Source organism: Echeneis naucrates, chromosome 20 (assembly GCF_900963305.1).
Source record: "Echeneis naucrates chromosome 20, fEcheNa1.1, whole genome shotgun sequence".
Lineage (NCBI taxonomy): Eukaryota > Metazoa > Chordata > Actinopteri > Carangiformes > Echeneidae > Echeneis > Echeneis naucrates.
Window position 1 is genome coordinate 12,735,665 of NC_042530.1, and position 13,041 is coordinate 12,748,705.

Consider the following 13,041-nt stretch of genomic DNA (forward strand, 5'->3'; position numbering starts at 1 on the left):
ATATATTCTCAAAGTAGGGTAACATCCTTTAATTTGTATGAATTGATTTTTAGGCAGTTGAGGGTGGTGCATTATGAGAACCATATTGATTAACTAAATATGACTAACATATTAGCAAACAATACTATTGAAAGAGCATTCATTTCAGATTATTAAGTGCAATATTCACTCTCATTTCGGTCTGTTGTAGTCTCCAACAACATTGTTTGTTGAAATAAATAGCGAGCAACTTTGTCCGCTTCCTGCTTGATGCCAAGCTTTCAGTGAACAGCGAGCTAGTCGGAGCTGCTCACTGAAAGCAGCTGCCTGCTACAACTGGAAGCGGATGTGATGGAGTGTGAAGTGACACTGAACCATAGCAGTAAAGTTGCGGGCTGTAAAACCAGAACAATTAGCTGGATGTCTTTTAAAGGACTTTGCAGAGCTGACAGGGACAGCAGAGTCCAGAGGTGCTTGTGATGATTTGGCGACTTTCGTTTGTTTCACATGACTTATTTGACGACTATTGATATGACATCAATGATCAGAGCAGCTTTACCAATCACAGAGTCTAATGGGGAGGTATTGACGTAAAAAAAAACAAAAAACAAACTAATTTTCAAACCACCACAACAAAGTCATTTCATGTTTCCCCAGGGAACGATGTAGTTGAAATTAGATTTCTATAAAACCAATGCTACAGCAGCAACAAAAGCACTTCAAGGCTCAATGGTGGTTTTTTGTAAATGCATGTAACTGTGAACTTTTCCTGTATAAAAACAGACCAGTCTTTCCCTAACTTTAACCAAGTGTGAGTGACTGAACATAATCATAAAAACAACGGTGGTGACAGAAGTTTATGCTCATCAGGTCCATAGAAAACATTACAAGACAAAACATAATTATCTATTTGATGTTGCACTTTTGTTGTAAAGGGATGCAATTTTTAAGTGACAGGGTTGCAGGGATGGGAATTTATCTGCTCCATATCACATTTGCAAGCATAATCGTGCAAGAATGGAGTGTGATAGAGTGTGTATCCAAATGTTTTAAATGGGACCCTTAGTCACGTGTGTAAAACAGTGCTGAAGCTCAAACAGTTTCAGCTCATCAGAGATACACACTGCACCAAACTTAACCATATTTCGGGTTTAACACTCATTCTTGAAGTAACAGCAGTTTGCAAAGTGTCCATTCAATACTCTTCTTCGGAGATTTCATTAGCAAAGTGAGGTGAGTAAATGGACCTTAAGATGGAACTGACTTGGAAGCTGCTTTTTTCCTTTAAAACAAGAATGAGCTGTCGAGCTAAATTCTCAGGGCCAACATTGGTGAGACGTCCTACATGGAGAAACCTGGTGATGAAGCCTTTGTGATGTGGTCAAAAGCCCTACATCAAGTAGCCTTGAGTGGTTAATGGAATCCTATCTCTCCCACAGCAAAGTTCCAAAATGATGATGTAGGCATAAACACACACGAGCACAGGGACAAATAAATAATGTTCACGCAGAATGTGGGGTCAGTACCTGCATCTGACAATATTATAAAATGTTGGCAATGCGATCAGAGAGTTAAGAGTCTGTGCCAAAGGTTGATGTCGTAGTATCTTGGATTTAAAGTTGAAAAATGACTCTGCGATGCTAATGGGCAGAGATGCAATCGGGGACGAGACCGTCTCTGAATAAAGGTGCATAACAATCAGACAGAGAGTTTTGAGGAAATGCTGTGACTGAGAAGCCTTACCTCCTCTGCTCTCCTGCTGCATCTCATTTGTCTCTCTGTCCTTCTCACCATCGCCCTCTCACACGCAGACACACAATCTCTTACATTCATTCCATCACCTCATAACTTTAGCTTCTCTGAGTAACTTGTATAATTGACCGTATTTATTTACTCATCCCACTGTCATGCTGTGATGTTAATTATGATGAGAGGAGGAATCATTCACATTTCAGAAATGCTGCGATCACAAAGCAGCCAGCAGAATTATTACGGCAGCGTAATTTGCGAGACAGCTCAAGCTGTTTTAAAGGCTTTCAAATGCATGTCTTGTTGTTGTCCTGGAAGCAGGATCATACTGAGCTGATTATTCTGCTGAAATATAGTAAGCCCTAAATGCTGCAAATCTCACATATTGCAGAATTTTGGTATCATATGACAATGCATTGAAAAGATCAAAATAGAACGTTATATGTTTCTAAAATTAAAAAAAGGTAAATACATAAAGAAATGTAGCTGAAAGGGTTAGGGTTAGAGAAATTTTAAATCAACAGTATATAATTTCATCTTTCTGTTCCCACAGGGTATCCCAGGACCTGCTGGCAAAGTGGGCTCAAAAGGACCTCGGGTAAAAATCTGACCTTGAAGTAACTTGTCGGTGTTAGTGACTCAAAATCAAACCTGCAAAAGTTTATATTCTGCATTCTTGAATTCCTTTTTAGGGGGAGACGGGCTTGCCCGGGCCACAGGGACTTCCTGGGATAAAGGTAACTCTGGCTTTTTCAAATTACTCCAAGATGATAATATGACTATTGTATTATCTTTGTAAGTATTTGTAAGAGTTGATGTGAGGTTTACATGGAGGAGAGATGAATCCTCACATAACAAACTTCAGCTATAATAGGAAGGACATTTGTATATCTCGAGTGTTTTTGTGTCACGAGGGACTCTTATGGATGTACACTAGTAGCCTGGACATAACTAGTGAAGCTCTGCTGGAGGCAATTTTTCATTTTTTGTGTGGCATCTTCCCAAATAGATCGATAATTTTATTGGCAATGACCAGCTGGAAGCCAATCCAGCACGCATTAAGCTTAAACAACTAGAGAGACTTTGTGCCGGTACTTCATATTATTTCAGTAAACACAACTGATCATGTTTATTTATTTATTTATTGTTGCTGCACTTCATCATGCTGGGTTATCAGGGAGCCTTTTCAGTGGTGGGTAAAAGTTTGTCTGCCACACATATTTATATGCTTACACAACTTATTCATTCATTCATCTACTGCTTATCCATTTCTGGGCCAATTCCAGAGGGCGGGGTCCATCACAGGGCCAACGTACAGAGAACAACAACCACACACACTCACATTCAGACCTGACCAATTAACCCAAACATGTCGTCTTTGGATGCTGGGAGGAAACCCACACAGACACAGGGATCTGAACCCGCAACCTTCTTATTGTGGGGCAACAGTGCTAACCACTATGCCGCCATGCTGCCTGTCTACAACTTAATCCCGCAATCAGTTGTGTGCCCACTGGGAGAATCAAACACTTTTGTCCTTTTGTCTTTTTCGTCCTTTGCAGGCAGGTAAAAAGAAGCAGCTGGCAACAAAGAGATAACACGTGTCTCTCTTTAGCCTTCCCTGGCCATCAGTGGCTAGCAATGGCAGGGACTGCAGTGGGTCGGAAATGTGGCATTCAAAATTGTGAGAAAAACGTATGTGCCAAGGTCTATCCTTTGTCACATTTGTCTTAGAGCCATGCAGTATAATCTTCCAGACAAGAAGTCCACACATAAAACTGCTCTTGCATTACTGTCTCTGCAGTGGGATCATAATGACAACATTAATTTGGCCTGAGCGCCATATGAGTCCATTTGATTTATTTAGCTGTGCTATAAAGGTGGTGAGTGGTTGTTAACCTTGAGCCAAAGTCCAATGAGTGAGGTGGGTGTGCATCACCCCCCCCCTCCCCCACCCAAATCCTCCCAATCACAGACACACACATACACACACACACAGGCACACGCAGTTGAGGATTTGTGGCAATCTGATCAGTGAATGTTTAGTCATAGCTTTGCTCCCCTCTTGTGGTCAAAAGAGATAGTGCAGACATAGAAGTGAGAAGAAGATGTCAGGACATTTAAGAGTTTCACACACAAATTTGCACTTCAGATTCATGTATGAACATGTTTATAAATTCATAAATAAAACACAAAACGTCTCCATATCCTTATCCAACACACTTGGATGAAGTAGATCCTTCATTTCAAATTCCAGCTTTGTCGTTATTTTTGCTCTGCATTTGGCTCACACTTCCTCTACGCCACGCAACACTTTATTAATAAAAGATAAGAGCCGGTAAAAGCTGGTGTCGGTTACTGCCCGCATCCAAGTGCACAGATGTCACTTTTCCACAGCCACAGCCATCTTCTTCATTTAGTTTCTTTCTATTCCCGGCAGTAGAAAGAGGAACTGGTATGAATGTATCCCGCAGTGCACACACACACACACACACACACACACACACACACACACAGAGTTAGGAGGCTGTAGTACGAGCCACCCCTTGTATCTAGGCAACCACATACATTTGTGTGATAATAAATATACATAGAAGTCACAATAACTGCCAGTTGATTTCAGCAACATCGATCCAAAGTTACCACCGCTGGTTTGCGTGTTGAGGATTTTCTTTGAATTGTATGCATATAAAATTCTGCATGAAGATACATTTTCATTTGCAGAGGTCTGCTTGAATCATGGAAACCTCAAGGCTTGACAAACATTAGATTTACATTTTACAACAGTTTCACTGTTTGGACAAAGGAATTTAGACTTAGACTAGCGTAATCAATCGCATTTATTGATTATGTAAAGCCTTCCAAAAACAGATTTATAGCTGTAGCTTCCATCGGTAGACCTGCTAGTGTTGCTTCAGTAAATTTTTTAACCATCATTTATGGCAAAATATACACATTAATTGCTATAATAGAATATGATGAATACTATTATTAATTATTTAGTCAAGTGTTCCAAGTCAAGATTAGAGAAACAATTTTTAATTTTTTTTTTTTTTTTTTTTTTTTTTAATCAAACAATAGAATAAGAAACCCGTGTGGAAGGGATTAAATAATGTGTTCATCCACACTAATGCCTTTATGAGTTGTTTCCAAACACAACAAGCATATAAAATACCAAAATAATGTTTGGGGCTACAGGTAATTTTAAAAAAGCCCCAGTCACAATGATCACAGGGTTGGCAGTAACCCCAGAGATGATACTCAAGAGAGCATAACAAACAAACTTGTTCCAAACTGCAGAACAAGAAGAAAAGTGTGTCTTTATTTCCTCATCTACATGGCTCATCAACCCGTCAAGATGCTGACTGGGATGTTTGGCCTCGGTCTTTAAGCTTGATGCCATTTAATGTTGTCATCAAGCCCTTTTTGTTGTTCCCACTAGACTTGTTTTAAAATGACAAAACTGTTAAAGTCATTCTCAATCAACTCACAGAGCTGACTGGTGTCATTTTAGCTTAATTAGCTAGATAGCTAATTGTATTGAATTCTAAAGCCTGTTCTTTTCTCTTCCTCCAAAAGGTCCAAATGTTTTTAAAACTGCTAAGAATCTCAAGTGGTAAATCTGTGAGCATGCTTGATTAGCTCAGCCACAGACAGCCAAATGTGACACACCATGCCTCACACTAAACTTAGATTACCTTCTTGGTCACATTCCAATATGCGATGAAGACAACGCTGAAACATTGTAGCTGTATTGCTTCATTTATACTCAGTATGCAGGTGCTATTTTGCACCCCCCCACCCGGCCCCCCCTTGACATTATGGTAACAGATATTCATGATATTAGATGTTTATATTTTAGGTCCATTGGTATTCATTTTAGAAGCCTTGCAGAGATTGAATCAACAAATTTCAACAGTGATATAAAACCTCACCGACTTGGAGCTTTTAGCTTTTCTGTTTTCGATTTTCTTTTTTAAAAAGGCTCATATGAGCAGCGTCTCCCCTTTGGACTGATTACATGTTGGCAGATTTATTTGTGTTTTCTTTCCGTTGTGAAGGCGTGTGGGAAGATAAAGTGGTTAACACAAGGCTTCAAGCTGGGCTCTTGATATAGCAGAATGGTTTGTTGAATATGCAAAAGCACTCTGTGTTTGTAAGTGTGCAAATTTGGATGTGTTTGAGTTTGTGTGCGTGCGTGTGTGTGTGTGTGTGTGTGTGTGTGTGTGTGTGTGTGTGTGTGTGTGTGTGGACCTGAGCCATCTCATTTCTCCCTCAGTGCCTCCTGACCAAGCCGTCATGCACTCTGTCACATTCAGCCCAAAGCGCTGTCTGTCTCTTTCATCTCATTCTCCCTCTCCCTCACATCCCCTCCCTCTCCACCCCCTGGTTCCCGCTTCTACTCCCCTCCAATATCTCTTTCTGTCCAGGGAATCCAGGGGCCCCAGGGGCCGCCCGGCGAGATCGGCCAAGATGGTCCCAAGGTCTGTGCGTTGAACGTTATAATTAGTTATTATGCTAATGGTCTGCTTCTCCCCAACTGCTCGGCTATTTTCAGCCTGTTATAATGCTGTACCCTCCCAGCCTTTTCTCTTGATGTTCCCATGGAGAAAACTGTATTCTGAGGGAGTCAACATGTTTTTAGTCAAATCGTAGGTGTTTCTGTAGAGGCGATAAATGCCATCCTGCCAAGGATATTTCTCATTGAGACTATGTGTATCCATTTCTCTCATTTAAAGAATTTGTTTAGGTTTCATTCTTCTCAGACATTCATGCACGCCGAGGTGTTACAGTATTTACAAATCAGGCAGGCAATGTTAAACAGTGAAGGGGTACTCCATGGTCTTCTGTAAAGACGCAAGGGACATTTTAAACCAAGACTGGTTTTAATCAAAGCACCAGAGACTCTAAGCTGCACAAATGACATTAAACTGACCTTTATATGTAAAATCAGCCGAGCGCCTTTTCAAGGGGTTCTGCTTCCGTCTTCTCAAAGACTGGCACGAGGGGCACAAGGACAGATTCATGTTTGCCTGACCTTGAAATGCACATTTACTGTCCCTCTGGAATTTGTATCCTCAGCACAGCATGCAGAGCACAAAGATGTAAGGAGAGGCAGGAGGGTGGAAGATGGGAATTTCATGCATATGAAGGTGAAAATTGGCTGCTTGACATAGTGCTGAGAATGAGGACGGGGCCTGTTTTTCAGCAGCGCCGTTCTTGATCATTTGGCGATTTCATCAGTCAGTAAATAAGCAGCGAACATAAATGAAGACTTACAAATAGACATACGACTTGAATTAAACCTGACATTTGGAATGTAAACTGCTGGTTTTAAATGCGACTTAAATGCGCCAGCGAAGCCTTTTGAGCCCAGCTAAAGACTCTTGGGCGATTTTCACCAATCTGTTGTATCCACACCTGGTTTCACACTTGTATGGAAAATTCCCCATCAGCTGATTAAATCCCCACCGAAGTCTGAAGGCTGTGTTTTCCATCTGTGGCTAATTGCACACAACAAACACTGTAACACACAAAAGGTCCACTGGCGCTACCTTGATTAAATTATGAACAAATATCTTTCTGCAGAATAACTAGACAAACCAGACCCCATTTACACATGACCGACTTAGACATTTAGCAAACAGTCCACACAGTTCATATTCGCTTTCTACACTTGCCAACTTGCAGCATACCTGCATTTTTACCAACAAATATGGCAATTAGCTTTAATTCTTGAAACCGGATTTCAATTGTTGTATAGTCTTATAAGAGTTGGCCTCTTCTCTTGGCACTCACCACTGCATATCATCCTGCTGACTTTTTACCCTCATTCATCACCTTGAGGTTGATAGCTACTGCAATGATATTATCATAAAAGGGGAAAATGTAACTTTTGTTAAAAAGCAGCCATGGTGGCCAGCAGTGGCGATTACACAAAACCCCTACTTCTGCAAAAATGTAAATGACTATATAAATGAAATGTAATCTGCAATGTGCAGTAATACAGATTCACAGTAACACAAGCAAACAGTCTTAAAGTCAGCAAAAGCTGTGTCAATAGTTAAATAAATACTTTTATTTTACATTGTTTACTTGAGAATTTTTTGTGCTACTCTATATTTTCCCTCCCCTACAGTTCACTGGGAAATGTTTACATTCATACTTTTTACTGCTCTACATTTATCTGACAGCTATTTGAATGGTTTACATCCATATCAGTGTTACTATACATGCTAACCAAAGGTATGTAAATAGGGATGATCTGCGTCTTTTCTGACAATCACATTGAAATAAAGTTTAAACAGTGATGTGTTAGTAATGATAACCCAACAAAACCAATTATGCAGTTATACGATTGATAAAATCTCTTAAAGCTGCCCATCTGCTTCACTGACATTGATATTTTGTGGATAAGACTCCTCTAGGCTATTTAAAATGATGTGAAACATCCTAGAAGTTACTGACAAAAAGCACTTTCCTGTTTATTATATTATTTTGCTTACGGCCTGAAATGGGCTTTATCGCATGCATTGTGTGTGCAAAATAGAAATGGGGATCGAAATATGGCCTGGCTGATCTTCAAGTGTATTTTGTGATGAGAATGGCTGAATAACAGGAAGAAGCCCAATAATGTGACTGGTGGAGAGGATAATGATTAATCATTGCATAGTGTGATTTATATTCCTCTTCACTCCACATCTGTGTGCACAGTGTGCTGTAACTATATGAATGCAAATAGGAACTTCACTCTGATATGGCCTCAATGACCTGCGCGTGGTTCTCTCTGATTGTAAAATATAACCTCAAGACTTGTTAAAGATTCGATTCAAGCCCTCTGTTGCCAGTGGAGGGCTTTCACAAGTGCTGCCAGACTAATGCGGTGTGTTTGTGTGTGTGTGATTTATTTAGGGAAAGTGTGGAGATCCAGGGGTTGCAGGTACTCTTGGCCCGCCAGGAGAGAAGGTGAGCAGAGCAGACGACTACAGACGTTTCTTCCTTTCCTATCCAACCTCCTTTTCACTGTCTTTGTTATCTGCTTTAACTCGGTCGATTCTTCTGCCCTGGTGTTTTCTTTTTAATCTCACTTTAGATGTTTAAAGAGATTTTCACCATAACCAGTGTTGCTGTGCATCTGGTTAATGGGTAGTTGTTATGTGATGTCAAAGTTGAACAATAGTAACAGCAAACTGGGACAGATTGAAGGGAAAAGGTCATTGCAGCTAATTAACACAATGACATCTGTGTAATAATTAAGGAGTCAAAAATATAATCACAACATCCTGGTGTCTTGTCAATTATCCAGGGCAGCACCCGACACAGAAATACAGAGCGATGTGGCACGAACACTTAAATAGTTCTTAAAAAACCACGTGTGAACAATAAAAAAATAATATGACCTAAGTTAATGTGAAAAAAGGTCAAATTTGGGGCAGAAACACAATGACGATCGTCTCATTTAACGCGTTCCACCATCAGTATAGAATATGCGGGGGATACACGGTCTGCTGTTCATATCAAAGGAACTGCTTAGAAGTGTTGGTATAGCCAATGTTAGCATCAACGATACATACCAGTGTTTGTTTTTTTCTTTCTCTTCTTTTTGAATTTAGCATGCTAAGCAGGTTGCGCCACCCTCATTGGCCTATTTTGTTACTTCTTGATATCAAGTCACTACAGAGTCCAGTCTTCTCTGAAAAAGCAATGCTGATCATGATATGACTATCTCTAGTAAATGTAAAAATGTTGGTGCGTAAATGGCTGTTCGTGCGAATGTTGGCTATATAGTTGACCTAATTGTATAACGTAAAAAAGGGAACAGGTAAACAAAATCAGAGCATTGAACAATACAGTGACACGTTTTCTTCAGAGACACTGGTCCCAGAACAGATATATGAGAAGGAGTTGGGTCTCCACCCACACTCACAATAGGATGTACATTAATTATTTGCACAAACGCATTCCCTCGTCTCTACTCCGCACTGCCATCTACATAAAGGTATTTGAAGAATTCAACATGGTGGCGAGATTAGTGAGGGCACTCCTGACTCCCCCGATAGCTCAGGGTGGGAGCACGGATTCTCTGTCCCTTTCCTCCCATCCTGACAGCCACTTTTTCTCTCACTGTCCTGCAGTGTGAATCCTTCACATGAGCAACGGCTTACACTTTTAAGGCCACTGGTTTGTTAAGCGACATGTTTCTGAGAAATTACGTCCAGAAATGTCAACCATTGTGATGTTAAATAAGGCTCTGAGTCGTCATTGTGCTTTTTAATTACAGGTGACCTTAGTTATTTGAATGTGCCATTCTTCAAAGCTGATGTCACTCGAACTGTTTTAAAAAGAAGAGAATATTTATAAACCATATTTATTGAGCCTTGATTACAAGCTAAGAGCTTTTCTTTCTTTTTCACTTCAGCAGCCTGGGAAATTATTCCAGGGGAATGAATTGCTAGTGACAGCACACATGCACACCCCAAAACTGATCACATTCATACTTTGGACCACTTTGTAAATATTTCACTTTATTCATCTGGAAGAAAAAGATTCTCCAGATGGGTACCATCTAGTGTAAATGAATTCAGAAATGCTGCTTCTTCTCATCTTTTCTTTAATCATTTTCTTCCAATTCATTGAGTTTCCAGAGTTCAATAACCTTTCACCTTTCAAGGGCTCAACAGGGGAGCCGGGTTTTCCAGGGCTGCCAGGAGGCATGGGGCTGCCGGGATTCAAAGGTCACAAGGTAAGAAGACGTAGAAGGAATCAATGCAGATGACAGCACCCAGCAGAAAAGTAAAAATGAATGACTTGCACCATTTTGTTTTCACTAAATGAATTCTATTTTTGGCTGCACAAGCTCCACTTCATGAATGATTTATTGCTTCACTTGTCAGAGGTTTAGATGATTTACATGTTGCACTGTGGAAATGTTGACAGCTTAACTGTATACATACTTGTCAATGAATTATTAATTTTTGCTTAGATGACATGATTAATTTTAATGATGCTGAAGACTGTCCTTCGCACATCAAAAGCAGCATGCCCAGATACAAATACAATACAAACAATCTAATCCAGACCGGCCTGTTTAACGTGTCAATGTTTTTTTTTTTTTTTATAGAGTACAGTGTCAATATGACATGCTGATTCTATTTATCAAGTTTCCATTCCACAATCAGCATTATTCTGTTAAGATATCATGCTGTCAGACAACTTTTAATGTTCAGTGTTGTTCTTTTAGGGGGAGAGAGGTGAAGCTGGCTCCAAAGGAAATCAGGTATTTTTCCTTAAAAACCAAATTTTCCTTAAAAATTCTGCTGGACCAATCCTTCTCAAAAATGTTCTTGTTTAAAACCTGTAGCCTTGTTAACTTTTGCATTAATTTTAGTAAAAACAAATCATACTCCTTTTTCACTGGAGACGTGTTAGGGCACAGCTTTGTTATTAATTAATAAAACAGACAAGACAAAGACAAGTTGATGAGATCTCAATTGAAATCTCCTTTCAAAACTCTAGAGAAGAGTCCACAGCTTTAATGTCCTATCAGAAGTATGGGCTGATGACAAAAAAATCACCTCCACTACGATGTAGTTAACTCAACATTACTGTATAGTAATGACAACAAAATATTAGATTTCTGTTCGTTATTTTGAACTTCATTGAGCTACAACATTAATTTTGGCTGTGTGGTGCGAACCGGTCTGACAAACAATGTCCTGAGCTGGATATTTTCACTCTTTCAAGAAAATTAATTTAGTCAGCCACCGTTCAGTTCCACTGACAAGTGCAGCTTGTTATGCTTGATATCCATCTTTATTTTTCCATTTGTAATGGTTTTAAGTTTCATGTGTGATAACTCATGCGTGCTGGCCAAAGGATTACAGTTATTACTGTTCTATATGCCTAGTCGCCACATTCAGACCAGGCTCAGTGATGATCCATTACAAAGAAATATAGAGTTACGGCTGAGCAGCTGAAGTAGATTTGTCATGAGAATTGTTCAGTCTTCATCATTGATGAAAACAATGGCAGTCAACCGAGTCACAAATGTAAATAGGCACGAGCCTCCATCACGCAAATGTCATCTAATTAAGAAAGAAATTATTTTGTTGAAATTTGAAATGAAATGATCTTTTATAACATTTCAAAACACATCACAGTTACAAAGTGCTTCTTGATGAAAAACCTAATTACACAGACTCAATGATAAAAGATTAGCTGATTTAATTAAATCAATTATGGGATTTCACTTCCACTGATCTGAGAAGGATTGTCCTTCACTGAGTTATGAATAACTATTACAAAAACAATCTGCCATAGGATTGTTCTCAGGCTAACTTTCTAACCATTGATTAGAATAGGAAACTTCTTTAAATAATTTGATGATACATAACCAATTATATATTCAATTGATTCAGCAATATTGTTTTTTTTTTTTTTTTTTTTTTGGGGGGGGGACAAATTGAAAAGTGTTATGTTACACTGATTTACATCAGCTGCTCTACTTCCACCATTGTGAACACAGCATCAATCACAAAGCGAACAATCAAAGCATGTGATGAATGCCCTGAATCAGTCGCTCCCTGGTACATGCACTAATGGAAAACAGTGTGAGGGCCCAAAGGAGGCAGAGAAAGAAGATCAGTGTCTTACAGTGCTGCGGGATGCAGTTGGAAAGCCACACACAAGATAAAAAGTCAGGTTTGTTAAGGTCACTGTGAGCCAATTCCTGTCGGGTTTCTCTTATTGGCTGCTGGTGGTAATCATGACCTTTTCTCTGCTCACACACAATGAATGAAGACATGGATCGGCACACACTAGCACGCGCACATTAGTACATTGACACATGCATGTTGCACACATTCAGTTTCACCCTTGCACGCACATACACACATGTGGATGCATCCATGTCTAATTGTATTCACGGAGACCCATTTTTGACATGAAGCATTTCCCATCGCAAGTGAAAATTTGAAGGCTAAACCCTGCTCAAACCACACAAAATAGTTGGGCCCCTCCTAAATACACACGCATAAACACACAGACACATGCAAACATGTACATAAACAAACTTGCGCAAGCCTGCAACTAATCATGATGTATTGTGTCTCTGCAGGGGGAGAAAGGTGGTGATGGAGATGTGGGGGCTGCTGGTGTGCCGGTGAGTGTAGGGTCATTCTGCTTCCATTGGGTGGCAGCAAAGCTTACAGGAAGAAAGGTTGAACAGCCCCAGAAAAGGGGTTTACAGCACATGTGTGTTTGTGAGTATGTGTGTCATCACAAGATACAAACATCCCAACAAGGGCATGAGGA

The 13,041-nt window shown here is 39.9% G+C and overlaps 1 protein-coding gene across 2 annotated transcripts in view; it reads left to right on the forward strand.

The window, feature by feature from the left end:
* LOC115061158 (collagen alpha-1(XXI) chain) overlaps positions 1-13,041 on the forward strand; it is a 50,606-nt gene that overhangs the window by 28,059 nt on the left and 9,506 nt on the right. The window contains exons 20-26 of one of the 2 annotated variants that reach the window (XM_029529425.1): positions 2,282-2,326; positions 2,421-2,465; positions 6,159-6,212; positions 8,641-8,694; positions 10,400-10,471; positions 10,970-11,005; positions 12,845-12,889. In XM_029529425.1, the coding sequence (XP_029385285.1) occupies positions 2,282-2,326; positions 2,421-2,465; positions 6,159-6,212; positions 8,641-8,694; positions 10,400-10,471; positions 10,970-11,005; positions 12,845-12,889 (351 nt within the window). The remainder of the gene's footprint in view (positions 1-2,281; positions 2,327-2,420; positions 2,466-6,158; positions 6,213-8,640; positions 8,695-10,399; positions 10,472-10,969; positions 11,006-12,844; positions 12,890-13,041) is intronic. The other variant, XM_029529426.1, reaches the window with a different exon arrangement.